The sequence below is a fragment of the Capricornis sumatraensis genome, chromosome 2 (genome assembly GCF_032405125.1).
Source record: "Capricornis sumatraensis isolate serow.1 chromosome 2, serow.2, whole genome shotgun sequence".
In the NCBI taxonomy this organism is placed as follows: Eukaryota; Metazoa; Chordata; class Mammalia; order Artiodactyla; family Bovidae; genus Capricornis; species Capricornis sumatraensis.
This window is the reverse complement of record NC_091070.1, coordinates 108,533,367-108,560,320: the sequence shown is the minus strand read 5'-3', so window position 1 is coordinate 108,560,320 and position 26,954 is coordinate 108,533,367. Positions and strand designations below refer to the sequence as shown.

General features: G+C 52.4%; 3 protein-coding genes across 5 annotated transcripts in view; 2 read left to right on the top strand and 1 right to left on the bottom strand.

Moving 5' to 3' along the window:
• Positions 1 to 2,485, top strand: part of NOS1AP (nitric oxide synthase 1 adaptor protein) — a 339,279-nt gene extending 336,794 nt beyond the window's left edge. For both annotated transcript variants that reach the window (XM_068964124.1, XM_068964123.1), the window contains exons 9-10: positions 522 to 687; positions 2,070 to 2,485. In XM_068964124.1, coding sequence (XP_068820225.1) covers positions 522 to 687; positions 2,070 to 2,485 — 582 coding nt within the window. The remainder of the gene's footprint in view (positions 1 to 521; positions 688 to 2,069) is intronic.
• On the top strand, positions 2,129 to 18,501 carry C2H1orf226 (chromosome 2 C1orf226 homolog). 2 transcript variants are annotated; one of them, XM_068964125.1, is made up of 3 exons: positions 2,129 to 2,222; positions 16,360 to 16,669; positions 17,478 to 18,501. In XM_068964125.1, the coding sequence occupies exons 2-3, from the start codon at positions 16,371 to 16,373 to the stop codon at positions 17,971 to 17,973; spliced, it is 795 nt and encodes a 264-aa protein (XP_068820226.1). In that variant the 5' UTR covers positions 2,129 to 2,222; positions 16,360 to 16,370; the 3' UTR covers positions 17,974 to 18,501. The 2 variants fall into 2 exon arrangements, with proteins under 2 accessions (XP_068820226.1, XP_068820227.1); XM_068964126.1 differs by lacking the exon at positions 2,129 to 2,222.
• Positions 8,915 to 11,491, bottom strand: SPATA46 (spermatogenesis associated 46). The gene is made up of 3 exons (XM_068960905.1): positions 11,389 to 11,491; positions 10,128 to 10,241; positions 8,915 to 9,477 (listed from the first exon to the last, which is right to left on the bottom strand). The coding sequence occupies exons 1-3, from the start codon at positions 11,489 to 11,491 to the stop codon at positions 8,915 to 8,917; spliced, it is 780 nt and encodes a 259-aa protein (XP_068817006.1).
• Positions 18,502 to 26,954: the final 8,453 nt, after the last annotated feature.

Genomic DNA, 26,954 nt, shown 5'->3' with positions numbered 1-26,954 from the left:
ACTGACTTAGAAAGGGCATGCGCCTGGCTTCCTGTTTCTCATGCCGTTTGGGTGTGAGGAAGGGGAGAAGGAAGATTGTGACGGGGGTCTGCTGTGACACTGTTCTTCGCTAGTGGGTCAGCATATCAGGTTTTTGGCTTTGTTTTTGAAAAGACAAGGTGAGAAAAAGGTACCTGCCTCAACACAGCAGTAGTATGTTAGCTGTCAGCGGTTCTGCCGGGGCTGGGGCTGGGACACAACTCTTTCCTACCTCTCGCTCTTGGTGTGGGGCTCTAAGTGGTACGTGAATGGCACATCATGGGTCCCACTTGGGATGCGGATCTGGTAGCCCAGCTTCTTTCAGCTGCGCCTCTGCAAAATGGTGGCCATTTTGCCTGGGAAAGGGCTTCTCCGACTTGAATTGAAGCTGGAAGGCATGTCTGGCCCTGGCCCTCCACCAGTGACTCACGTTTACATTCACATCCCTCTCTTCTCTCCGCCCTGTCTCCTCGCTGTCTTCTCTGCCTCCCCGCTCTCCGCAGGTTCACTTGCTGAAGGACCAGCTGGCTGCTGAGGCTGCAGCACGGCTGGAGGCCCAGGCTCGTGTGCACCAGCTCCTGCTGCAAAACAAGGACATGCTCCAACACATCTCCCTGCTGGTCAAGCAGGTGCAGGAGTTGGAGCTGAAGCTGTCGGGACAGAATGCCAGTAAGCGAGGGCCCTGCCTGGCCTCACCTCCCCGTGGAGGCTCTGGAACCGTGTGTTATCTTCCCCAAACCTTTTGGTGGTACTGTTGGACCCCTGGCCTGCCCTGGTTATCCTAACAGAAAATATAAGAAGCTTTGTTTGTTCCATCCACACACTTAGTGGAATTATAAAATGGCAGGGCAGTAGAGGGTCTTGGCTGCCTTCTAGCCCAGTGCCCAGATTTGACCTTGAAAGTCCCCAGGAGTCACCACCACATGTTCACCCAGCCTCTCCTTGATGGGCCCCCAGGCTCTTCACATCCTGAGGCCGCCTGGTTCCTTCTCAGAGGGCTTTTCCAATCGAAATACACTGAGCATCTATTGTGAGTCATGCTCTTTGAGAGCTCTGCAGGAGACGTCAGTCTGTCCAGTAGTTTACTCCCCCTGCATAACTCAGTAGCACAGAAAAGGCTGGTAGCAGTCTGCCTCTCAGTGGGTAAAGCAGAGGAGCCCCTGTGGCCAGCTCACTCTGCTGGCTAGTGGCAGAGGTTGCTTGGCTCCTAGCCTGAGATGCCTGCCTCTACTCCCAACCGATCCGGGCTGCGCTGGGAAGTGCTGGGAGACAGTGTGTCTCTGTGACGCGTGGAACTTGCCCCTGGGCTGTCTGCTGCTCTAAGTGCACACTGACTGTGGACCAGTATCGACTGATCATATGCATGATCGCATTTAATCCCTACAGTGGCAGGTGATTTTGTGCCCATTTTACAGATGAAGAAACAGACCCAGAGATTAAATTACTAGCTCTAGGTTTCAAGACTAGCACAGTGTGAAGCCAAGATTCAAACTCGGGTCTGATCATAAAACAGATGCTTTCCACCTTATACCAGTAGTTCTCCCAAACTACCCTGGGAGCTTCTTAAAAAATGGATACTCCCAGATCCAACCCACAGAGATTCTGCATTGGTAGGTCTCGGGCAGACCTGAGAACTCTGTTTTCAAAGTGGCCCAAAAGTATGGATAGGGAACCACTGTGCTTTACCACTCTGAAAGCCCTTTTGGATTTTCTTTATCAAGGCCCTGTTGTATTAATGCCAGTTTACAAGGTTGCACTAAACGTTTCTACATACTTCTAACATAGCTCTTCAGTTTGTGCCTTTTTCCTACCGCGTTCCCCGGATGCGGGTCTTGCCAGCCCATTGCGGTCATGGCCCCGCCTTTGCCTCTTCCCCCGGCTCCTCCCCCTAGCCTGGCGTGTCCATTCTGAGCCAAGCGGAAGGAAGGACTGAAAAGCCCACCCTTACCCGACTCCCCCCAAGATGGCCAGGGACCTGGGTGGGCCAAGGATGGCTTTCAAACCAACCACCTTGCTCATACCACCGCTCCTCCTGTTGTCTCCCCCTCCAGTGGGCTCGCAGGACAGCTTGTTGGAGATCACCTTCCGCTCTGGAGCCCTGCCTGTGCTTTGTGACCCCACGACCCCGAAGCCGGAGGACCTACACTCGCCGCCCCTGGGCGCGGGCTTGGCTGACTTCGCCCACCCAGCGGGCAGCCCCTTAGGTAGGCGCGACTGCTTGGTGAAGCTGGAGTGTTTCCGCTTTCTCCCACCCGAGGACACCCCGCCCCCTGCTCAGGGCCAGCCACTCCTTGGCAGCCTGGAGCTCATCAAGTTCCGAGAGTCAGGCATCGCCTCGGAGTACGAGTCCAACACGGACGAGAGCGAGGAACGGGACTCGTGGTCCCAGGAGGAGCTGCCTCGCCTGCTGAATGTCCTGCAGAGGCAGGAGCTGGGCGACAGCCTGGATGATGAAATCGCCGTATAGGTGCCCTGGGGTGAGGAGGCCGAGGTGTAGAGGGCCGAGTCTGGCTGCTGCCTGGGTAGGGCTACCAGCTGGTGGGCAGATGGGCACTGCTGAGGATATCCAGGGGCCTGGAAATGTTTACAGTTTCAGAAAAGCATTAGGATTTTGCTTTGGAGGGTCAAGTGGGGAAGAAATTGGATTGCCAAAAGTGAATCAACTCCTCCCTCCTACTTGTGACTACTGGGAGTGGAGGGGATTTTCAGAGCCCATGGCTTTGGGAGAGGGTCCCTCTTGAAGACCACCAGGCTGCTGAAGGACCTGCTCCCACCTACCGCATCATCAGGCTGCTCTGCCCTGTCACGTAAGGCCCTTATAGTCCCCTTGCTCTCCCTACTTCTGTGGTCCGGGCTATGAAAGGAAGCCATCGGTACCTTCTCAGGTACTTTGTGTTTAGATGCCAGGATGCTACCAGTTGCCTAACTCTTCCCTGACCTTCCTGGGAGGAATAACTTCTCTAAGCCTTTGCAGAGACTGTAGAGGTTCAATGCTCCAGGCTAAAGGACAGGATAGTCCTTTGGTGTGTGTGTGGATTGGAATGTGTCGCATTGAGGGGATATGCTTTCAGATGAATTGGATCCAAGCGCTTTCTCTGGGTGGCATCAAGCGTTGCTCCAGAAGGAGATGGGACTTCACTACTGTTCAGGCCCTGCCATGGAAGCCAGTGGGGAGGACAGCCTCACTACTGCCCCAGATCACCGAGGTCTGATTCCTCAGTGTGATGCCCCGCCCACCTCCTGCCTACAAGTCCAGCTCATCCCCAAGAAAGCTGGAAAGCTGCCCTCTCTCTCCCGTGTCCTGCCTCAAGGGCTGTGCCTACTGAAGCTGTTGTAGCACTCTGCCTCTATAAAAGCCTCAGAGCCCCCAGCCTTACCTCTCAACCTGTCCTCTCCACTGGGTGAAAGTGTGCAGTTTTTACTGCAAAAAGAAAAGAAAAAGAACACAGGCTGGTAGCTGAGACTGCTCAAGTCCACTCTTCAGAATCACTGCCACTTAAGCCAGGGACCAGAGCCACTTTGCCCTTGACCGGCCACCCTGTGGATGCGCGCCTTGAACGCACCTGTAAACAGTGCCACGTGCAGCTCTCCTTTACCATCTGGGCCCGGAGGTTACCGCCTGATACTCTGGGCTGACTGGGGCTCTGAGGGCACGCTTGCGTGTCCTTGCCTCCAGTAAGACCCTCCGTGGCTGGTAACAGGTTTAAAGGTGCCTGAAGAGAGAGCTGAGACATGCTAGTGCTGTGTAAGTTTGGGGAAATGTCTTTATCTTGAACAGCAAATTCCAGACCCAGACTGTGTTACTGTGGGGTTGGCTAAAATGTTCTTTCAGGTTTTTCCATAGCGTCTTATGGGAAAACCCGAATGAACTTTCTGGCCAACCCAGTGTTTGAGGCTCAATTGGTAACGATGTGGTGGCTTCAAAATCAAGTTCCTTAAGCCTAACTCGGCTTTATAAAATACAGAAATGAAAGTGCGGATCTTCCGTTATAGCTACAGTTGGATTTCCGTTAGACCCGGAAGTCCAAATTAAAGGAAATGAATGCAGCTTTATGGTAGCCTTCCTTGGTGCATGAAGGTATCAGTGAAATGAGATGGGTGCATGTGTGTGTGCTTGTGTGTACACGTTTGCTTGCTTTGACACGCACGTGTGAGGGAAGGTGTATATGTGTGTGTAGGCTTGTCAGAAGTGACCAGAGAAAAGAGAATGGGAATCTCCAGAGTGTTTGAATCAGCAGTAGACTTGTGTTCTTTTCCTAACGTGCATTTAGTTGGAGAGGGGGTGGCTCTGTTTTGTTACACTTTCTAGTTGATCATTGGAAGTCGGTCCAGAGACAGAAGGGAAGGAAGAACCATGAAATCAAAGGAGAGAGGCCAGGAGTCCAGTTTGGCTGAGCCTCTCTAGCTTACAAAATCCTAACCTAGGCTTCCTTGAGTGTGGGACCTCTTTGCTCATTAGAAGTTGGGGTGTTCAGGGGAGGGGAAGGTCTGGCTTCTCCAGGCCCACTGCCTGCAAGCAGAGGCTGAGGACAAAGCCAGAAGCCAGTGGACTGGGTGTGTGGAATGTGCTAGGAGAGGGCTTGTTTGGGGTGGGGAGAAGAGTGGGTGGGGAAGATAGTTTCTAAAAGGGTCTTGAAAAGATTGCAAAGAGAAAGAAGAAAGCAGATGGTAGAGAGACTGAAGAATTGGAGAGACAAGGTCTCTGTACCACTGACTTGGACCCATTCAAGACCCTTCCCTTCAGGAGGCTCTACGGTGGTTTCTACCCACGTTGGCCCCATCCTTTCCCCAGTTCAAGTCCTCCCTGGAGCACTGGTGTGTGTGTTGGCATCATCCGTAGTGTGACCCAGCCAGCGTGCACTGGGTGTGTGGAGATGGAGGAGACAGAGGACAGATCTAGGGGCCGTCAAAGGTCACCAGCCACTGGGCAGGAAAGGGAGTATTGTGGACCCCAACCTCCAAGCGATGTCACCCTGTCCTCTCCCCCTTGCTTCTTGCTCTGCTAACTCAGCTCCTGCACTCCTCTCTTTCATCCTTCTACTCTGCCCTGTGTGGAGGACGAGTGGACACCAGGGGCGCCTCCCTTGCAGTACCTGCCCCAGCCTCTCCCGGGTGCCAGCAGACTCTTGGGCACCCTAGGCTCTCACAGGTGTGGAGCCAGGGAAGAATTGCTCTGCACAGGATGGACTCTATATTGGAACTGAAAATTATATTCCTCATATTCCTGCTGATACCAATGCTGTCTATAAAGCCTCTTCATAGCCTCACTTCTCTCAACTGCTCTCCTTTAGGGGTTGTATTCCTTTTTATTTTCTCTTTGCCTGACTGCTTTCTCCTACCCCTCACCCCTCACCCAATTCCTCGCCCTCTCCCTGAGCCTTCTACTTCCTAAAACTGTGTGGCATTAACTCTGTTGGATCAACTCTCTGGGAAAAGATTCTGTTCATGTAAGTGCACTTACTGCCTGGATGTTGTCACTAGTCTAGTGGCTTTTGCTAAATAAACCTTTCTTATTTCTAAAAGCTTTTCCATTGTCTTTTCTTGCTTCTATTCTACCTGCTCCTTCTCCCCACCCCACCCCACCCCACCCCCCAAGCCTGGTGGCATCAGCTCCGTGACGCACAGTTCCCAAGGGTGTGGTGTTGAGAAAAAGAACTCATGCTTCCAACAAGGAGGAAAGGAAGGTGGTACCTTCAGAGGCAGTTTGTCCAGACCAGCCGTGCAGGATCAGGCTATACCAACAGTTCTTATCCAGAGGCGATGGCACTCCCCCAGGGGATGTTTGACAATGTCTTTTTGGTTGTCACAACTCGGAAGGAGTCTGTTGACACATAGTGATTGGAAGCCAGGGAAGTTGCTAAATTTTCTACAGTGTGTAGAACAGCCCCCACGACAAAGAATTATCCAGCCTGAAATGTCAGAAATGCCTCGTCTATACCTGTTTCTTTTGTTCAGACTCTCCCATACCCCAGGCCTTTTCAAGCTCTGAACATCATTGAAATATTTTGGCAGCAGCAGCAAGTTTTGAGTGCTTGAAAAAGTACATCATAGATCTTTTCAGATAGGGTTAAGATCATCAACATTATAAGATTTCACTGATTCCCTGACTATAAATGTCTGAAATATGTAGTTGGTAGGATGCTGGATGGGAGCAATCCAGAAATGTCCATACTGGAGACAAAGCAGGCACCTTCCCACACCTGCCTAGAAGGATTATGGTGTCACTGAGACACAGCTCAGCAGAGGGGTCCTGTCTCACTGAGATGTGGCCTTTTCTGTAGGGAGCAGAAATGAAAGGGTTGGCAGAAAGCTGGCAAAGACAGATGTTGGAGAAACGTGGAGCTGCAGTCTCTCAAAACCAGCATCGTGACAATCAGGCTACAGTTAGCGGAATATATAGCTCTTTGGAAGGCAGAGGTTTCGACTTTGACTTTGACTTTGGTGAGCCAGGCCTTGAAGGAGAGTTGGAGGGTCAGTCAACCAGGTTTACGTACCCTCTGCCCTTCTCTGGCTGAGTGAATGGAACTGAACCTTTATTTTCTCACCTGTAAAATGGGAATACAGTACCCCACTAAAGCCTCAACGAAGAGTGAATGAGACTGCATTTGAGAAGCAGCGTTGCTGCTCAGGGGTGCCTGGTCAGTGCGGGTGTGTGCTGCGTGCATTTCTGCTGCGCTGAACCTGCTCAGAACTGCATATTGAGAATGCTACTGGGGTCATGACATTACATGAAATGTGAAAGGGGGAAAGTACCTTGTCCTGAGGGAGAAAATGCTAAATTTGCACCCCCGCCAGGGCATGCTTAGCATGTGCTGTGGCCCTCAGGCTCAGTCCCCAGCCTTTAGATGGCTTTCTGTCTCTCTCTTTTTTCAAACTGTGCTCTGTGCCCAGGTGGCTCAGGGGTAAAGCATCACCTGTCAATGACTGCCAGTGGCAGGAGGTGCAGGTTCATCCCTGGGTCGAGAAGGTCCTCTGGAGAAGGAAGTGGCCAGCCGCTCCAATACTCTTGCCTGGGAAATCCCGTGGGCAGAAGAGTTTGGTGGGCTACAGTCCGTGGAGTTACAGAGACGGGCACGACTGAGCGCGTCTGCACACACGTTCCTGGCTGTGCCCGTGTCGTGGGTGTCCTGGAGGAGCAAGCAGGGCCTGGGCTGAGGGAGAAGGGGTCCTCTCCTGGCCCTCCCCACACACTATGCCGAGACCGTGGACGACCTCCACAGGTCCGCTCCTTCTCCCCATCTCCCTGGCCTCCTTCAGGAGCCCCGTCATGGGGCCACACGTGCACAGTGATGTCTGTAAGGGGAAGCTCCCGAGGGCTTAGGTGACATTTCCATTTAGGGAAGTGGGACATCCGAGTGAGGACTAAAGAGTCTTCAGAGTCTCTCCCCTGCTCCCCCAGAGAACCAGGCCCAGGAAGAAGTAGAGTCATGTCAGGGCTGCCTGCAGACCACCGTGCCCCGTTGGAGGAGAGTGGGACCTGCATGTCCTGGCTCCTGGGCCAGCTGGAGGCGGTGGGGGGGTGGAGGGAGGCGAGAAGTGGGGTGAGGAGCAGGGCACTAGCGGTGGAGCTGGGAGTGGCCTCACAGCAAAGGACTGGGACGCGACGGGGTCTTGGGTCCAGCCTCTCTCTCCCTCACAAAGGAACTGCACATGGTATTTGAACAGGACAGTGCTAAGCAGAAGCAGCTTTGCTAAACCATAACATGGGGCTTCAGGAAGACTTACCATATGACCACGGGAAGGGTCAGAGGAGATCCTCCCCACACTGGCCAACCAGTGGGCAGGCAGAGACAAGGGGAGGGCTGGTGCCGGGGTCCCTGAAAGGAAATGCGCCCCCACGCCCCTGCAGTGAAGGAGCCCACTGAGTCACCAGGGAGATGAAGTGAGAGGTAAATAAAGCCTCAAGATAAGACCGTCAAGCATTAAGCTCTGTTTTTCTTTCACCACAAAATGGGCAAAACAGGTGTCCTTGCTGCCCACTCAATGCTCATCCATTTTTCTCTGTCAGAGCGGGCTGTGAGGTTTGCTTGAAAATGGAATAAGGGTCAGGGCTATCTGCTGGGACATTCCTTGGTACTAGAAGCAGTGTTTTCACATGTTTAACCTGGCCTTTCTGCCATGACTCAACAGAGCTATGTCAAGATGTCCCATGGGTCAAAAATGATCTACTTCAGCGAGAGATGTCCCTTCCAAGAGAAGCATCATGTGGTAGGAACAGACCCCAACCTTATTTGCCTCTCTTCTGGCTTATGCATGAGGCATGGCCTTCCCATTCCATCCCTCAGAAGACCTAACATCTAAGAAGCTTTCAAACTACACGCACATTCTGCCAATGCAGCCTTCCCCAGGCTGACAGGAGAGGGCCTTCAGCCCTGCTCCCTCCGTGCGAGCTTCCCCATGGCGCAGGGCCAGGACCGATCACAGCGGGAGCAGCAGGAAGGTCAGGGTCCTAAAGCGGTGGCTCTCATACTTGAGCCGCGTCAGAATCACCTAGAGGGCAACTACAGCACAGACCGAGGGGCCCACCCGCAGTGTTCTGATTCAGTAGGTCTGAGAATTTAACTTCTAACAAATTCCCGGGGGATACTGACACTTCTGGTCTGCGCACATCACTTTGAAAGACCACCATCTCGGAAGATATTCCCATACTTCAGGGTATTCTTTCAAAACAGAGAGGCAGGGAGACGGGCCTGGTGTTGCTAGGCAACCAGCAGCAGAAGGGAAATAGGATGGGGGCCAGAGGCTGGGAAGGATGGGGTACAGGGTGACCTCGCACTTAACAAAAGGCTGTCTCTGATTTTGGTTTATTGACATCTCCACAGAGACATAAATAGGTATCGTCCTCTATTTACCTTGCGTCATCTACTAACAAGGCAGCCGCTGCTGTCCAGCAGGCCTACCTGAAGGCCTGGCCGCTGCCCAAGGAGAGCCTGTCTCCCGGCCGGGCCTTCTGCTCCTTGCACCAGAGGGATCTGAGCTTGTGGTAGTACACCTTGCAGCTGAAGCCCTCCTTGGAGCCCCTCTTGATATGGCTCTTGAGGGAGTGCAGCGTCGGGTACAGGCGGCAGCAGGATGCACATTTGTAGCCATTCTGCTGGGCCGGGTGCCACTTGGAGGCCGTCAGGATGTCCTGGGCCGAGTGCCACTTGGAGCCTGTCAGGATGTCCTGGAATGTGATGGAGTCTGTGGGGTCCGGGCCGGGCCTGGATTTCTTGGTGGCCTCTTGGGGGCAGGTGTTCTCTGGGGAGGGAGAGGATGAGCAGACGCTGTCGGCTGTGTCCTCTGGGAGGCAGCTGTCCCCCTGACCCTCATCCCGCTGCACCTCTGGGAAGCTGTAGGTCTCAAGGTGGCTCTCTGTGTCCTTGCATAGGAAGTAGCTGTAAGGGGAGAACCAGGGCCGGTAGATGGTGCGGTTCCACCTCAGCTGCTCTCCATCTGGGGAATCCCTCAAGATGCAATCTGCAAATGAAAGAGCTGGGTCTGAGCCTCAGGCCAGGCAGGGAGCAGTGAGGCCTGGGGTGGCCAGAGACTGTGCAGAGAGGCAGAAGGACAAGCAGACAGGGTCAGGCATGCCCTCAGGTTACCTCTGCCCCGCCTTGAGTGCCTTCTGAGAGCAGGCAGAGGATGGGGTGGGGAGGGCAGTCTGAGGCATTCCTTCCTGCTGTTTGCTTTTCTGCTGGGACAAATGGCAGTTTGACCTCTGGGTAGTGACTCCCGGTGGAATCACTAACTAAGCCCTGGTATTTGTCAGCTGTGTCCCTCCCTGAGGACACCTCTCCTCTGCCTCCTCTAAGGAGCAGCCTGCCAGACCTCTGCACTCCCTCTTCCTTCTACCAAAGGTTGTGGCCATTTTTCCAGCCTCACTGTCTGCCTTCAACAGCCTGGTCAGGCAGAAACTGCTGTTGTGCATCAGCGTGAGAGACAGGAGAGGAGAAGCAAGAGGCCCCCACAGGCCTGCAGGTCTCTGCTAAAGGAAGCACCAGACAGAAGACTGCAGGGGGCAAGGCAGCGGGTGGCGATCCCACGCACAGCTCCCCCATGCCCTTCGGGGAGCAGCCCCATGCCCCAACTTCACCCCCCGTGCCCGCCCCAGCCAGAGCAGGCCTCACCTGGCGAGATCACGGTGTTGTGCACCCCGTGCCGGAGAACGCCGCTTGGGCACTGGGGCGGCAGGGCCTGGCCTGGGCTGGACACCTCAGTCGGTAACACAGGCTTTGCGATGTCTGGGTTACAGGAGAAACATTCTGGTGAGCTGAGCAGTGTTGGGAGCCCTCCCCCGCAAGATGTACCTAGAGGTTTAACCTTGGTTCTTTTAAGGGACTACAAAGCTGAAGCAAAACAGTGACCTTTCTTGCACCTAGATAGGCAGAGCTATTCTGGATGACCTCCTAGAGAATTCCAAGTAGGGTGTGGTTTCATTGAGACCTGGGAAAGAGCCCCTTCAAAGGAAAATGTTATAGCAGCTTTCTGCCCGGCCCAGCCCTCTCTTGACCCTCCTGCAGCTCACTCGTGTGTGTGTGTGTGTGTGTGTGTGTGTGTGTGTGTGTGTGTGTGTGTTTCTGTCTCTTCACGTTGCACCTTTTGGGTCCCTCTAGGGCCCAAGGGAGGGAGTCATGGGCCCTGTTGCTTTGTTACAAGATCCCTTTGAGGATGAAAAGCTGCTTTCTCCAATAAAAGTGCCTCCCACCCATAGCCAGAGAGTGTTCAGATGAACCGTAGCTGTCTCATGGCTGCTAATACTTGGCTTAAAAAGCTGACTTGCCTCAAATCTCAGAGTAGTAGCTGTGCTTAGTTTGGGAAATGGATACAAATGCCCTGTGTATAGACAGTGAGTGTTTAGGAGATCTACTCCTCCACGGAGCAGCACTTAAACTTCAGTGTGCGTAGGAACCACCTGAGATTGTTAAAAGCACAGATTCTGACTCAGCGGGTCTCAGGTAGGGCCTGAGGTTTTTCATTTCTGACAAGCTCCCAGGAGATGCTGACGTTACAGGTCCATGGACCATGCTTTGAACAGCAAGTCAGAATATTCAGGTTTATTCCATGATGAACTCATCAGCCTCTTCTTCTCCAGCTTACATAGACAGGCTGTCCCCTCGAGTGTCCATGCAGATGCAGAGGGTGAAGAGTGTGACAACAAATGTTTCCCCCGTTCTTCACTCGCAAGAAATGAATAAACAGCAGAAACTACTTACCTGGTTTCTCCAATTAAAATGCCTCCCACCCACAGCATTTTGAAAAATTATTTTCTCCCCGTGTGTAATTTAACTTTCTCACTAAATTGAGATCCTGTAAGACGATCTGGTAGAGTACTAAATTACAAGCTTCAAAGAGCCACATTTTGGGGGGCCCAGTGGCACCAGAGTTTACCTGGTAAGCTGGTGGCACGTGAGGACATAATATCAGGAAGAGCGCTCAGGGCAGAGGAAGAGATTCGAGTTCCAGAAATGCTGAGGAGTGAGAAGTTCTCCATGTTCTGACTACCGAAGGGTATGGAGGTCACGCACAGCTGCTCCCAGGAGGCTGGTTGGGTTGTCTGGACGATAAACATTCCGAGCGCAGGTGACATCACAAGAAGACCACACGATTCCATTCACCAGGATGGTGCCCCTCAAAGACAGATGGGGTCTGGTGCAAGCAAGATAAACATTTTTAAAGATTTTTTGACTTGGCATTCCTCAGTGGCCTGTCTTACTTGGGAACATCCAGAGGGATGGAGGCGTGTGGGCGAGACCTGGAGCGATGCTGTCTGTCCCCCTGTCTGTTCTTTAGTGTCCCTTTTCCAAGTTGTTGCTGTCACTACCCCCAGCTCTGGGGTTCTCTGTCCTCTCTGAATGACCTCCTTGGTTTCTTTTTCATCTGCCTAATGTCTGCCACCAGATACTTTTGTTGTTTTAATTTAGCTTCTGGTTTGGGATATGGCGTATACTTTTATATTTTTCTTTGAACATAATTTCAAACTTAGAAGAAGCTGCAAAAATAAAAGTAGTGCAGAGAACGTCCATGTACCCTGTATCTAGATTTTCCTATTGTTAACATTTTATTCCATTTGCTTTATCAATTCCCTCCCTCCCTGTCTATGCATGTATACGTTTGTTTTTTTTCTGAGGTATTTAAAGGTAAGTTACAAACATAATGTCCCTTTGTGCCTAAATACTCAATATGTTCTCCCCAAGAATAGGGACCAGATACTGTTTTAAATAGTTGGTGCTGTTTGTTTTTAGCAAATGACTAAAACATAAATGGGTGGCTTATTCAACCTACTCAACACCATTTGCTCATTATAAGCCATTTCCCATGAGGCTCTGAACTCAGAGTGGCAAGGTGGCCTCTTTTCTTTGCTTCACTTCTGTCGTGTAACAGCCTGGGTAGCCTGCTAGAGGGTTGATGTGAGTTGAAGGTGCCCCCTTCTAGATGCATACGGGGCTTTGTATGTGAAGATGGAGATGTTTGTGCAGGGTGGGAAAGATCTGGTCCACTCCGTAAGCAGCGGTGCACTCCCCCCGCTGTGTGTGGACCAAGTGTGAGTGAGCATCTGCGTGTGAGAGCCCGGAGTTGTCGTCCTGTCCATGGGTGTTCACAGCACTCAAACGTTTGCCAGGGGCAGTGTGGGGAGCGTGCTCTCCTCACACGCTTCCTCCACAGCCTGGTCTGGAGTGGTAGCACGTGTTGGGATGCAAATTGATACTACGTACCTTGGCAGCTTTAAGGTATTGGCAATCGCAGTTGGCTGCTGTGGCGTGCAGAAAGATCAGGGCTCAGGGAGTCAGCCTGTGTGAGTTCTAAGTTTGGCTCCACTGTTTAGCTCCCTGTGGGTATGAGGCATTCCTCTCTGCCACCTGCTTTTCCCATTCTGTTAATTGACGTGGTTGGAGTGGCTGACCATCTTCCTAGTCTTACGTCCAGTGACTTACATGTGGAAATGAGACAACGAAAGAGTGATGCAGGATCCAGGAGACTTAGAGTTTCATCCTGCCCTGGCCCATTCCATCCCTCCTGCCGCCAGCTAGGAACTCCAGATAGACTTAATGTAAAAGGGGGCTCAGAATATTGGGGGAAATACAGGAGGCTACATCAGTGCCTGTTGGGAGAGTTCTAAAAATCTGACTCTGTTTTGATCTGATTATTAAAAAGCACCCGGTCATCCTGGGTGCCTCCTAGCAGGGCCCCTGTCTTGCATGCTGTGTCTTCTCGGTGTGTTGTTGCTGGTGGCCCAGACAGGCGATGACACTCCCCATGTGGTCGGTCACTACATAAAACGTGTCTCTCTCTCGTTTGTTTCCCACCTGCTTTCCGAGCCCCTTTCTCGGACAGGTAAGATACCATCTTTCTTATGGATGACTTTGGCCCCAGATGTTCCTCTCTGCTTGGCTGTGTGCATGCTGGGGGTGCTATGGGGAGGGTCACCTGGTTGGGGTCCAATTACCTTCCTTTCCACCATCACTGTTACTTTCTGAACCACTACACTTCTAGTCCTGACAGTGTGTGCAGTCTTAATGCTTTCAGCAGGAAAGGGGCTTGCTGCACACCCCTCAGATGGGGAGATGAAGGAAGCCCCAGGGAGAGTCCTGCATTGGAGGCTGGCAGTTCCTCCCAGTCTGACCTCAAGAGCCCCTGTGGACCACTCCCGCAGGAGGGGGTTTTGAGTGACTTTTCTAAATGGAAAAGGGCTTGGAGAACAGTTTCTCTAAGATGTTAGCTCCTAATGCAGTCAGTTTTAAGTATTCATGTCAAAAGTCAATTCAATTAAACTCTGTGCTAAATGCCTGCTATTGTGCAAGGCCCTATGCTGAGCACAGTAGACCAGAAATATCACTCAAGATGCTACAGCCCATCACGGAGCTTATTTTATTATAAAGACAGGATGTATTTACCAGAAGCCTTCAGAGAATTGTGAAGAGAGTATATGATGGGTCATCTTTAAATTACTTAAGAATTCAGCGTATGCATTCCAACGGGTAGAGAAGCAAGTAGTGCAGGAAATCTAAGATGGTGCTTAGTCAGAAAGTTATCTTTATTAGACGGTTTCCTCAATAATTATAATAAAAGGGGCTTACACGTTACAACTTGCTTTGCCAGGTGTTTTTGGTACGACACTTTTAGAAACGATTGTGTCTGCTCTGAAAATTCACATTAAACCAATGAGGAAACAGCCACAGAACTATGTGAGCCCAGAAGTGGTGGGGATTGGCCTTCTTCCCCAGCATATCTCTCTTGAATACTCGCCTTAGTTTCATGGTGGCTCAAATACTTTCTGGTTTGGGGGGAAATCATTAAATGCATTAGTTTCCAGGAGTTCATGATCAAAGAAAACTTTGAAGAATATGGGACATGATAGGTAAATTACGTGAAAGTGGATAACATGGCAAGACGTACAGTCTCAGGAGAAGACTCGAGTTGATACGCCTGTTGTAGGATGGGCCAGGACTTCCTGCTGGTGTGGTGGGGCCACATTCGGAAGTCAGCCAGCCTGTGCCCGGTGTCCCAGCGATGCTCTACTCAAGTTCCTGGCACGTCTCCTGCAGAGGTGCTTTTCCTGCCTGTGGGTTAGGGTCAGTTACAGAAGTGAAGCCTGGGGCTCACCAAAGGGGGAGATTCCACTCTTCCCACAGCTGCCTCCTACCTCCAAAGACCCTCAACATCTGGCTTTTTGAGGTAATTGGCTCAGAAGAGATATCTGTGCTTGAAACCACAATAGAGAGGAATGCTCCCTGTGACCCAGGACTCAGCAGGCAGGGCAGAGAAGTGCTTTATGCACAAGTTCAACAGAGGGGCTTCCCTGGGGGCTCAGATTATAAAGAATCCACCTGCAATGCAGGAAACCTGGGTTCAATCCCTGAGTTGGGAAGATCCCCTGGAGAAGGAATACTCCTGTATTCCAACCTGGAGAATTCCCTGGACAGAGGAGCCTGGCAGGCTATACAGTCCATGGGGTCACAAAGAGTCAGACACAACTGAGCGGCTAACACTTTCACTTTTTTCAACAGAAGAAAATGTACACCCTAATCTCAGTTCCTCTTAGGAAGGCTCAGCAAGAATAGACACTTAGGAGAGGAGCCTGTGACCAAAAGCAACCTCTCCTCCCCACAGACTGACAAAAGTATCTGGAGCAGTTGGGAAGGACAGGAACCTCCAGCCTGCTTGCAAGGTGCTAGCATGGGTCTGGCTGCATTGAGGCCTGAGCTGAATTTCCATGTCTGGAGACGCTGCCCCATGCCAGAGTGTAGGCAGCATGGCTTAGAACCCTGAGCTCCAGCCATTCCAATTACACATCTCAGAGCTGCTGCGGTCTTGGTCTCCACAGTTCTCTATCTGCAAATGGGTTTGGCAGTTCAAGGTATTTATTTTGAGCACCTACTGTGTGCTAGCTGTCAAAGAAACAAAGATGAATGAGACACGGCCACTGCCTTGCAGGTACCAACAACTCAACGGGTCTCCTCTCAGTCCTTTGAGTTAATTAATCCTTCCAGCTGAAGAGAGATCCCGAAGAGAAGTGTCCACAAGGCATATTTAGACAGCACACAGGGCAGGGAAGGGAGTGGGACAAGCTCTGAGCTTTGGGTGAAAAACCCTGGTTTGTAGTTCCCACCGCACCAGTAGTTGGCCTGTGACCTGAGGCCCAGCAGTTCACTGCTCTGAGCCCCGTTTTCCTCCTCCATAATAAAAGTCTTAACCACACCCCACCTCACCAGGTTGTCCTGAGGATTAAGTGAGCTGGTGTTTGTCAGCTTCCTCCTGCTTCCTTGGCACCAAGCGCTTGTCCGTTTGGTTCACACCATCCCTCCTCAAACAGCTGGTCCATTCTCCCAGATTGCACACCAGGAAAAGTGAGCATTTTCTGTGGAGAAAGCATGCTACGTGTGTGGCTCTTTAGCAGAGAGCCTCCAACCGCAGGCCTCACACTCGCCCTTCCTCCACCGGCTTCTACCCCAGGACCCGAGTCAGTGCCATGCCCTCACCGCGACATAAAACTGTACTCTCATCACTTCATCCTTGTTTTCCTTCACTTTAAAAGGCCTGCTAACCCCAAGGTAAGGAGTTAGGCTGGGAGTCAAGGAGGCAGGCTTAAAGGGATAAGTTGGCTTTTTTGTGGCTAGAGTTCATCGCTGATTAACCTGGGTGAGGCAGAACTAGAATTTCTGGTTCCACAGCCCATCAAGACAACGGGATTGGAAGGTTCAAGAGGCCTTTGCTGGAGCTCTCTCAACTCGTGAGGTTACAAAGCCTTGTGAGGTTACAAAGTTGTGGGTGTGGTCTAAGGAGAAGACCAGCAGTGATGGGGAAAGAAGTGCCCACTCCCCTCCCCTCACCGGCTCTCTCTCTTTCCCTCTTTGTTTGTAGTCGACCACAGCATGTTTGAGAACCTGAACACAGCCCTCACTCCCAAGCTCCAGTCAAGCCGCTCCTTCCCCCACTTGTCCAGGCCAACAGCCCCCAGCTCTGCTGCTCAGGGGTCTGCGGAGCCCGGGGGGCCCGGACTCTGGGTGGGCAGCAGTCAGCACCTCAAGAGCCTGGGCAAAGTGGTGGGGGCCAAAGTGAATGACTTCCTGCGGAGAAAGGAGCCCTCGAGCCTGGGCAGCGTGGGGACAACAGAGGTCAACAAGACTGCAGGGGCCCAACTGGCCGGCGGGGCTGATGGGGATGACGGAAGGTGAGTGCACCACCTATCACCTCCCTGCGGGTCTGGGGACCGGGAAGAGGCTTGCAGATAAACTGTAGTGTCTCAAGAGGAGAAGGACCCTGGGGAAGGGATGTGAGATTGTCACATGAGGAATAGCTGAAGGGTGACGTTTAGGGAAGCCGGCTTCACCGTCCGCCACAGCTGAAGTTCACGGCATGCCCATTGTGTCCTAGCGCTGTGCTGTGCTTCAGCTGCGCTATTTTACCTGACCCTGCCACAGTCCTCTGAGGTAGACAGTATCATTTCCATTTTGCAGACAGTGCAGGTTCAGAGTGGTGACGTGAGGAGCTTAAGGGTACAAAGTTAGTGATTGGCAGAGCTGGATTCAAACCCAGGTGTTGTGGAAAGCACGCTTCCCAGGGGGATTCTGACACCCAGCCCCAGGTGAGAAGCCCTGGCCTGACAGTCAGTAGTGGAGAAGCCCATGTTTGGGCAGGTGCGGGGGAGGCCTCCCATTTAGGGCCTTGTTTTAGACACGTGCACTTGGAGGGTGGTGATGCAACTTTTGAGAACTATTGCGTAGGTTCTGATGTGATGCAGTTCACCAGTGGGCCCAGTGTTAACTCTGTGCTGCTCTGAAGACCAAGTGAGCTCGTGACAGCCCCAAAGCCATTTGCGCTCACACTGCTGAGATTCACGCTAAACCAAGGATGAGAGTCCAGAGTGTAAAGCGCCTCCCTGGGTGGGTGAGTGGAAAATGCGGTTGGAGTTAGAGATGCAAGAACACAGCACGGACTGGTGTCTCGCCAGCCTCAGAGCACTGACATCAACTTTACAGGTCAGCCCTGCAAGAAGCATTCCCTCGGCTGGATCCTCCACCTCCAGCCACCAGGAAGCGAACCCCTCGGGCCCTGAAGACCACCCAGGACATGCTGATTTCGTCACAGCCTGTCCTAAGCAGTCTGGAGTATGGGACAGAGCTGGCATCTGAGCAGCCCCAGGTCTCGTCTTCCGCCCAACCCAGCCCAGCCGATGCTTCCCAGCCAGAGGCCACCACGGAGGTGGTGGACAGGGGTGACGCTCTGCCCAATGGAGAGGTTTCTGTGTCGGTACCTGACCTCATCCACAAAGACAGCCAGGACGACCCCAAGCTCAAGGTGACTGAGTGCCGAAGGGCCTCCTCCCCTGGCCTCATGGAGAGAAATGGCCTCAAACTCAGCCTGAGCCCCATCAGCCTGGCCGAGTCTCCAGAGGATGGCAGCCCACCTCTGCGGGCGCGGACCTCCAGCGTTGACAATGAGGGCCCTCACCCAGACCTGCTGTCCTTTGAGTAGAGCTGCTGAGCGCCTCCCTCTGCCCCCTCCTCCTGGCCCTCCATGCACCCTGGCCCTGCCCTCTCTCCTGCTGTCTGTCCCCCTTGCATAAGGCATGGCAGAGTGATTCTCCTGGTGATTGCAGGGCCAAAGGTCCAAGTGGTTGTATAGTCCAAGAGTCTGTCCATGGAATGGAAAAAGTACTCCCTTGGGTGCCATCCCAGCTTCTCTGCATGCTGGCTGCAGCCCTTGGATGTTGGGGCACCTCTGCTCCCACAGTGCCCTGGCTTCCCACTGGCGTGCAAGGCCAGCAGCCCAGGATGAAGGCTGTTCTCTTTGCCTGTCTTCCAAATGCCGCCTGCTCTTCTCTTTTCCTCGCCCTCCTGGTTCCTTCCTTCTCCTCCCTGGGCTCCCAGAGGCCTCCTGCCTCAGGGGCAATCAGTTTGGATGGGGGATTTGGGGTTTGGCTTGGTGACGGGCCCAGACCCAGAAAGCCACACCAGAGCACAGCCCAGCCGCAGCTTTTCCTGGTCACAAGACAGTGCAGGCCTCGGGTGTCCCCTTGCCTCTGCCCGTGTGGATGCAGGCTGAGGGAGATGCTTATGCCTGAGACCCTGGGCAGCCTTGGCACCCAGTGTTCACAGGGGCTTCTCCTCTGGATGGGGAGCACGGTGAGCCCTCCCTGGGGCAGGGCATGGAGCCAGCCACAGAGGGCACCTGCCCAGCATGGGAGTGTCCAGAGGCTTTGGGAATGATGGTGCCCCAACTACGCTTGTGTTCCCTGCCCAGAAGGAGGGGCCCGGGCTTCCCGCGCTGTGTGTGAAGGCAGGGCTAGGCAGGCCCTGGCAGAAGCAGCAGAGCAAGTTCTGACGTCATTTGAGGGGAGGGCATGCAGGGAGCTGGTTCCAAGAGAACGCGCAGCAGTAGTGGAGAAGGCCGTGGAAAGAGAAGTCGTAGGACTCAGGGCAGCTATGGGGCCTCACAGCCTGCCGAGATGTAGTTCCAGGCTCTAGGCGTGCCAAGTGCGAGGAAGAAGGTGGAGAGTGTGAGGACCAAGGTGGAGGGTGTGAGAGGCTGGAATGTGGTGGGAGGCTGGGCAGGCTGCCCTTGAGGAGCAGGCACTCTGCTCTTGCCCTGAAGGCACCCTCTGTGCGCCTGCTCTGGGGTCTCTGTGACGGACTGGCAGTGCCCCCGGCCCCACTGGTCCCGCCCTCTTGTGTTAACCCGCCTCTGTGTTCCTGTCTCCCACCAGGAGTCCTGTCGTGCTGCTTTCCTGTGGCCAGGAGACCCTGTCAGGGGTTGATCCCAACCTTGGGGGCCTTTGCAGCAAGAAGAGAACGCGCCTTTTCTTAAGCAGGGTGGCTGGTCCCTGGGAGAAGGCTGAGAGGGGCTCATCCAGCCAGAGCAGGGTCTTCATTCCTCTTCCTGCAATTCCTGCTGCCTCCTCCTTTTCTAGTCATCGCTTGGCTTCCCCTTCTGGACGCCCCAGAGCTCACTGCCCGCTTCATCTCATCACCCAATTCCTGCTCCCCCCTCACCACCTCTGTGGACCTGGGATCACCAGCGTGCAGGCTGCTCCTGCCCTGTGTGCTTGTGTCTGAGCCACACGGCCAGGCCAGAGCTCTGCCACGGCCTTGTCTTTCCACAGCAAAGCTTTGTCTCCTCTTCCTCAGAAGGGTCCCAGCACCCCCCAGCACCTGGCAGGCCATTGAGAAGTGAGCAAGGCTATTGCTGAATTGAGTCGATCCTGCCTTATTCCAGGAACATCACAAGGATGCGATATCTGCCCTCAATGCTCAGAAAGAAGTTCTTAGGACTAGCATTTTGGGGGCCTGTAAGTTTTCCCATATTGGCTTGAGGTTCTGCACAAAACACAGAGCTGGGGGCGGGGAACAGAAAACTCCACCCACATGCTGGGAGCTAGCCCACTTTCATCTGTACTTCCATACCAGAAGTTCAGCTTGCTTCTGATGGGAAACTTACTGAGTATCTACACTCTGGTCTGCTTCTCTCCCAGAGACCAGCATGGCTCTGGCCGGGTGATATTGTATCCATAGGTACAGAGGTGGCAAGCCAGGGCTGGTTCAAACACCCTGCTGTCCGCTCCCCACCCAGGAGTCAGCACAGGCATCCTGTCAGGCTGTCCCAGGACCATGGACAGGGCGACCCCAGCGTTCCTCAGACTCGTGTCCAGTGCTGAATGAGGACGGGGCTGTGGGACCCTGTGTTAATGTCCAGGTGGCCTCTCTTTGGTCACCACCTCAGCCATTCTTCTGCAGCAGGGGGTGGGGGAGCTCTCTGAGGCTAAAATCAAGTCCTAAATGCTGCAGAGAGTGCCTGGTACTAGGGCACAAGGGGTTCCCAAAGGCCGACAGAAACAGCAATATCTATCCTGCCGAGGGCCCTGGCACAGACCAGCTGCCTATGCAAAACCCCACTTGGCTTCCTGTGTCCATCTCAACACCTGACCTTCCTGTAACTGCAACATGCTGTCACCCCTGACACGCGCGCACACACCCCTCAGGGTGACTCCAGCTTCTCTGGAGGCTGGACCCTGGGGTGGCCCAGTCTGCTCAAGGCCAGGGCACCAAGGAGAAAGGTCTTCTATGTCCTCAGAAGGAAGTGGGTCCATGGAGTGTTTTTTTTCACATTCTAGTCCCACTCCCCTGTATCCCCATATTCAGCAATAGCTTTACCCTGACAGATGCAAGGTGAGCTTCCAGAACCTGGCAAAAAGGTGGCATAGTCATACTCCCCTGGCACAGAGAGAAATGTAATGTGTTAACAAATGTGGGTGATGAAGACCTTCTTGTAATCCATCAGATTTTAAAGAACAAAGAGGTTGGCCCCAGTTTAGGGGAAGAAGAATATTACAGAGCTATTCCGAGTATTTTCTAGAGGTTTTATATTTATATTTTTAGTAATTTTCTGGTAGGAACTATACAATAAAATGATTTGGTTTGGTTTTGCTGGTTTGGTTTTTTCCTCCTAACCAATGGGGAGTGGTTGGTTTTTCTGAAGGCTGACTTGTTCGCCGGCCTTTTGCGTTGTGAGGCTGGGAGTGTGAGCCATGACAGATCTCTAGCCCGAGACCTTGGGCGGAAATGGTCTCTAGGGATGTGCCCTTGTTTATTCCCCTAACTGGCTGGCCGCCATGGAAGTCTCCCTCCTCCAAATTGAACTATGACTACTTCAGGGGACCTACATCATGTGCGGAGGTGCCACCCTCCCCGTCAGAAAGAAGCAGGAAATGAGAGTGACCACCCGATCGTCTACCTGGGGTCCATAGCCCTCTCCCATTGAGGCGGGAATGGAGCTGCGTGCACAGAGAGGGACCACCGCTGTTGTCAGATTCCAAGTCATTAGTAATGTCAGTAAAACACCCAAAGCTGCTGATGTGGGCACTCACCCCAGACTACAGTAGCCCAGATGCTCTTTACTGAGAGAGTATGGCTTAGAGCAGTGCTGGCCTCAAGCCCCCTGGGTACCCCCTGGCTGTCCCCTGACTGAATGACCCAGAGGACTCCCAGCTGAGAACCGACCATACCTTTAACCTCCTTGAAAGGAACAAAGTGGAGAAAAGATAGGAAGAGGAAGGAAAAGAAGCCATATCCATAGTAAAAGGGGAGGGATGGGCCCTTTCTGCCTAGCCCTGTCATTCTTCCCCATGATGAGGCCTGAGACCCCTCCCTGGCTGCAATTAAAAAACATCTCAGGCCTGAGGGTGTCTCCAGTCTTTTCTGCTATGAATTCCACTCCTGCACTTCCTTCCTCAGAGGAAGAAGACAACAGGGCTTCACTCTGCTTGCTTGCTCTGCAGTGGGGCTCAGCGTATTGTTCTGAGAAAGTATAGATAATACAGAAACCAACATATTCCATGCATGGGAAAAGGCATTTTAAATACTTAACAGTAGCAACTTTTTCCTTCAAGTGTAAGCTCCAGTTTGGGCAACCGCTCCCATTGAGTAGCTTTAGGATTGACTTCTGCAGTCATTCAGGTGTGAAATGTGCCTTTCACATGCCTTTTCTTTCCCACTATTATGCAAAGCAGTTATTTGGGGCTAAGATCAAATATGAAAAATCATAATGTAAAAATAAAAACTTTTTGAGGAAATAAATTTTAAGTGTGAAAAGGGATGTGAATATGTCAGTTTCTTTAATACTGTGGTCTGAGCCTTTAGTCTAGAAGCTGGGGTGAAAGACCCAAGCCTGTTTGTGTACTAAGTGCTGTCTGGGGCACAGTGGTAACACTGGTGGAAAAGAGATAGATCCCTGGTTGTCTCTCACGAGGCCCACAATGGACAGAGGAGCCTGGTGGGCCACAGTCCACGGGATCGCAGAGTCAGGCACGACTGGGCACCCAGGCATGCCCACCCACAGTTGGTGAGGGCACCGGGGAACCTGCCTTCCTGTTCTACTTAACAGGCTGTGTTATTAGCATAAGCTGTTACACAATGGAAGTACGGGGCTGGGGTGGTAATTTCAACTGAAAGTGTTTTTCCTCTGCCTTTAGTGATTGCTGAAGGAAATGAACAAATCACAGGTCATCAGGAAACCCACTTCATTCCTGAAGTCTGGTGGGGAGCCCCTGTTGGGATTCAGAATTCACGGAATGACTGTAGCTAGTACCAGATTGCACCTCAGATACTGCTCCAAACTCGGAGAGCTGCTTCCTGGTCAGCTTACTGTCAGGCTTATTCAGAATCCCTTCATAGCCTATGAATCCTGGGAGTGTTCTAGAGCCAGCTGTGCTCCAATACGCTGTCTCCTCTCTATTCTCATCCCCGCCACCACAGGGCTTCTGAGTCTGGTCTGCCAGCTGCAGGCAACAGCTCCTTGCCTTTGAGATTTGGGCCCTCAGGGCTCCCTGGGCTTCACTCAGCACTGCCCCTGCCATGCCTACCACTCGGTTTGAGGTGCCCGTTCTGGAGCTCCCCACCCCTCGTTGTGGCTCCCTTCTGAGTGGGAACAAATAATTAATTCCACACAAAGAAACTCAGCTCTCGTAGAAGAATCCCCACCTCCCCCTAAACAGCTTCGTAAGTGCAGACAACATTTAATGTCATTCGTCTCTCCCAAGGAAATCCACTCTGGAAACCTTCATTTCAGTTGTCCAGTGAAGCACCTTCGGGGACTTTCCCCTCCAGGGTGCCCTCCTCCCTGCTGCCGTTTGCACTGGGGCGTGCAGTGAAAGCCTGGAGTCCCCTCCTCTGACTTCCCACTAATGAGAAAATTCCTCCGCGTTCGTATCTAGGGCCCGACACCCAGAGACACAAATCCTCTTTGTGTCCAGCTTATCTCCAGCTGCTGCCATGATAAATAGTGCAGCTCAAGGGAGCCTGGGCAAGCTGTACCCACGGAACAATCACTTGGTTACTGACCACACAGACAGGGAAGCCGGCTAGGGGAAACGTTTAGGGACCAACTCAGACACACCAGGCTACTTTCCTGTGGGAGGTGCCTGAGGAATCTGTCTGTTTGGGGGTAGGAAACTGCCAGTGTTTCGGTCTTGGAAAAGACAAGAAAGAAAAACGTCACCCAAACCCAGAAGCCACCTCACAGCGAACTGCAACTTTTGTTTTGCGTTTTACCGTTTAACCAGTCTGGCGGTTTCCAATACCATGGGCTTGGCCTTGTGCCTTCAAGTTCCCTCGGTATTTGCCTAGGAACCTCTCTACACTCCTTTGTTCTGCTCCTCCCACCCTTTGAGCTGGTGGGTAAGTACAACAGGTGGCACTAGTGGTAAAGAACCTGCCTGCCAATTCAGGAGACACCTAAGAGACGCAGGTTCCGTCCCTGGGTCAGGGAGATCCCCTGCAGGAGGGCACAGCAACCCACTCCAGGATTCTTGCCTAGAGGATCCCATGGACAGAGGAGCCTGGCGCGCTACGGTCCATAGGGTCGCAAAGAGTGGGACACGACTGGAGTGACTTAGCATGCACGTAAATACAGCCAAGTGTTCAGCCTGCTTCATGGGCTAACTCGTGGCAACTTACAGCATCTCCCTATGGTTACTGTGGCGTGGTTCCAGTTGGTCCAGGCCACTGTGGGGCCAATAGAGGGATGGGAACACAACCCATCAGCCCTGCAACTCCAGCCAGGGAATGTACTCCCCCAGCATCCTAAGCCCACAGCCGATGGGCCCAGTTGCTGGATAGGAAAACTTAGAACAAGCTTGTTCTACCTTCCAGTCGGTCTCTGATTATCTGGTACACTTGCTCAATTAAAATCCTGGGTTCTCTGTGTCAAGAGCTGTCGGAAAGTCTTTGCAGCAGACCTGGTCAGTTCTCTGGAGGCTGGGCCAAGGTGTGGTATTTCTAGGAGCTGGGTCTTTGGGAGAGGCTGTGTAGGAAGGTGACCCCATGTGTGACAAAGCTGAGGGAGGAGGTTGTGCTCATGGGCAGCAGCCGTGTCCGTGCTTCTCCCTACATCCCCCTAATTCTTCAGGCAGCGTTTATGTAGGTGGTATAGATGTGACGAGGCTGGGGACTCTTCTGGGACGCCCATGGGAGAAGGCCAGCCTGGTTCTCTGTGCTCAGGACCATCCCCAATCCTGCCCAGCCTAGCTTGCCAGCTTCATCTGCCACTACTGCCCGTAAGTCCCAGGGCCCACACTCTGAACTGCTCAGAATCACTGCCGTATCTTTGCTCAAGAATGTCCATCCACCTGGGCACCCCCGTCATCCTTTCCCCTTCCTGCTTTGCCAGGCTCTCTTAATTTATCCTTCAGATTTCAGCTCAGGCATCCCTTTCTCTGGGATCCCTGCCCAGACACCACCCCCAGCCCATCCTCCTCTCCTGGGTGGCACCCTCTGCCTTTCTCCCTGCTGGCACTCGCCACATGACATGAGCAGGAGCGGCCTCCTGCTGGCTCTCTCACAAGTCTCTGAACCCCACCAGGGCAGGGCCTTGTCGTCTTCTTCTCTGACTCCTTGGTCCCTGGCATAGCACCCTGCACGTCACAGGAGCTTGATAAAGATGTGCCTTGAAATGAGCTAAACTCGAAGAACTCATCCTCTGGTTTGGGAGATTTTATATACATCTGCACGTACACACATGGGGCTTCCCAGGTGGCTCAGTGGTGAAGAATCCCTCTGCCGATGCAGGAGACGTGGGCCCGATCCCTGGGTGGGGAAGATCCCCTGGAGAAAGAAATGGCAACCCACTCCGGTATCATTGTTAGGAGAAGCCAGTGCACAGGGGAGCTTGGTGGGCTACAGTCCGCGGGGTTGCAGCATCAGACACGACTTAGTGACGGAGGACGCACGAGCGCGCACACACGCAGTCTAGTGCTGAGTGGCGTGGCCTAAGCCAGCCCCGCCCCTCTCAGCTCCTCTCAGGGCCTCCCCCACAGGTGGTTTCTGTCCCTGATATCCGCTGCAGGGAAGGCTGGAGAGAGGCCATTTTCAAAGAGGAAGTGATGAGTAGACCAGTGTGTCGCTCATTTCTCTTCATCCAAAGCCTTCACCAATTCTGCCTCTGGACCGGTGGCACCTCACCATGCAGCCGGCAGAAGCAGGCACGCACGTCCAGCCTGACGTGAGGAGGGTCACACTCCAGCTCTGGTTTTGCCACTCCTCCAGCTGCTCTCAGGTCCAGGTCTTAAAATTCATAGTTTACTATTCTAGGCTTATTAACTGATGCTCTATTATATTTCCAAAGCTCTTATATATTCCAGGAATTGTGCTAATCAATTAACATTAATTATCTCGTTTGTTTTTCTCGATAGCCCTGCAAGGGAAGTCCTCCTAAGCCTGTTTTTTAGGTATAGACAAAACCGTACTACAGTCAAAGAATTCACACACATGATCTCATTAACCCTTGTATCTTGTGAGGTGTTATTTCAGCCCCGTTTTATAGATGGGTAAACTGAGATTGGGGCTTCCCCAGTGGCTCAGTGGATAAAAAATCTGCCTGAAGTGCAGGAGACACAGGAGACATGGGTTCGATCCCTGGGTCAGGAAGAGTCCCTAGAGAAGGGAATGGCTAACCACTCCAGTCTTCTTGCTTGGAAAATCCTGTGGACAGAGGAGCCTGGTGGGCTATGGTCCATGGGTCACAAAGAGTCGGACACTACTGAGCGACTAACACTTTCACTTAGATTGGGGTAATGACTAAGCAGATTGCCTGAGTCTTCCAACTGATAAAAATATAGAGCTAGACCTGTAGGCTCAGGGTTTTAGATTCCAGGAGCAGGCAGCATCATCAGCACATGGTTCTTCTCTATTTCCATCACACGAGTCTGATAAAATTTTCCCGGAAATGTTCATGGCCCAGAAACATCTTGTTGAGTTGAACCTTCTCCAGGGATGAATGTGATTTCATTAAACACTGAATATTCATGTGGGATGGGAATTTAGAGACCCATTCACCAAATCCCTCATTTTACAAAGAGAAAACAGCAAGGACTACAGTTTTTCAATATTAACCTGTCCTGGCATGGTCTCTGATTTCCCACAATAACTCTATGCAGTAAGACTTATTAACCCCGTTTTCTAGATGAGGCTGGCCAGAGGCTTAGAGAGTTTCAGCAACTTGCCCAAAGTCACTCTACCAGTAAGTGACAGAGCTGATTGGTGCCTCTGGAAAACATCCATTCTGCAGGGTGTTGGTATGAATACGATCTATGAATTGCACTCCAAGCAGGAGTGGCAGAGTATTTCTATTGCATCTCAAATTGCAGACTCAAGGAAGCCTGGCTCATACACTAATCCTGTTACTGACACTGGAGATTAAGGTTTCAAATGAGAGATGAGTATTATGAGAGGAATGTTTGGCCTTTTGTGGCTACCATAGTCCCTCAGCAGTGCTAAAACAACAAAAACTTCAGCTCAGTATCTGTTTTGTGGGTGGTTGTCTGACCTCTTGTGGCTGAATTTAGGCATTGCAGTTTCTGGCAACTAGTTTCTCTAAGCAGCAGCTTTTCATGACAAAAGTAACATACATTTATGAGGTAAGTACTATCTCCTTTGGAAAGGCTTGTAAGTTTCCTAAGGTCATTC

Excerpts from the sequence above, each read along its gene's own strand:
- C2H1orf226 (XM_068964125.1), top strand. The coding sequence starts at position 16,371 with ATGTTTGAGAACCTGAACACAGCCCTCACTCCCAAGCTCCAGTCAAGC. Across the intron at positions 16,670-17,477 it reads GCTGATGGGGATGACGGAAG|GTCAGCCCTGCAAGAAGCAT; the intron begins GTGAGTGCACCA and ends TCAACTTTACAG.
- SPATA46 (XM_068960905.1), bottom strand. The coding sequence starts at position 11,491 with ATGGAGAACTTCTCACTCCTCAGCATTTCTGGAACTCGAATCTCTTCC. Across the intron at positions 10,242-11,388 it reads ACGTGCCACCAGCTTACCAG|ACATCGCAAAGCCTGTGTTA; the intron begins GTAAACTCTGGT and ends CCTGTAACCCAG. Across the intron at positions 9,478-10,127 it reads CAACACCGTGATCTCGCCAG|ATTGCATCTTGAGGGATTCC; the intron begins GTGAGGCCTGCT and ends TTTCATTTGCAG.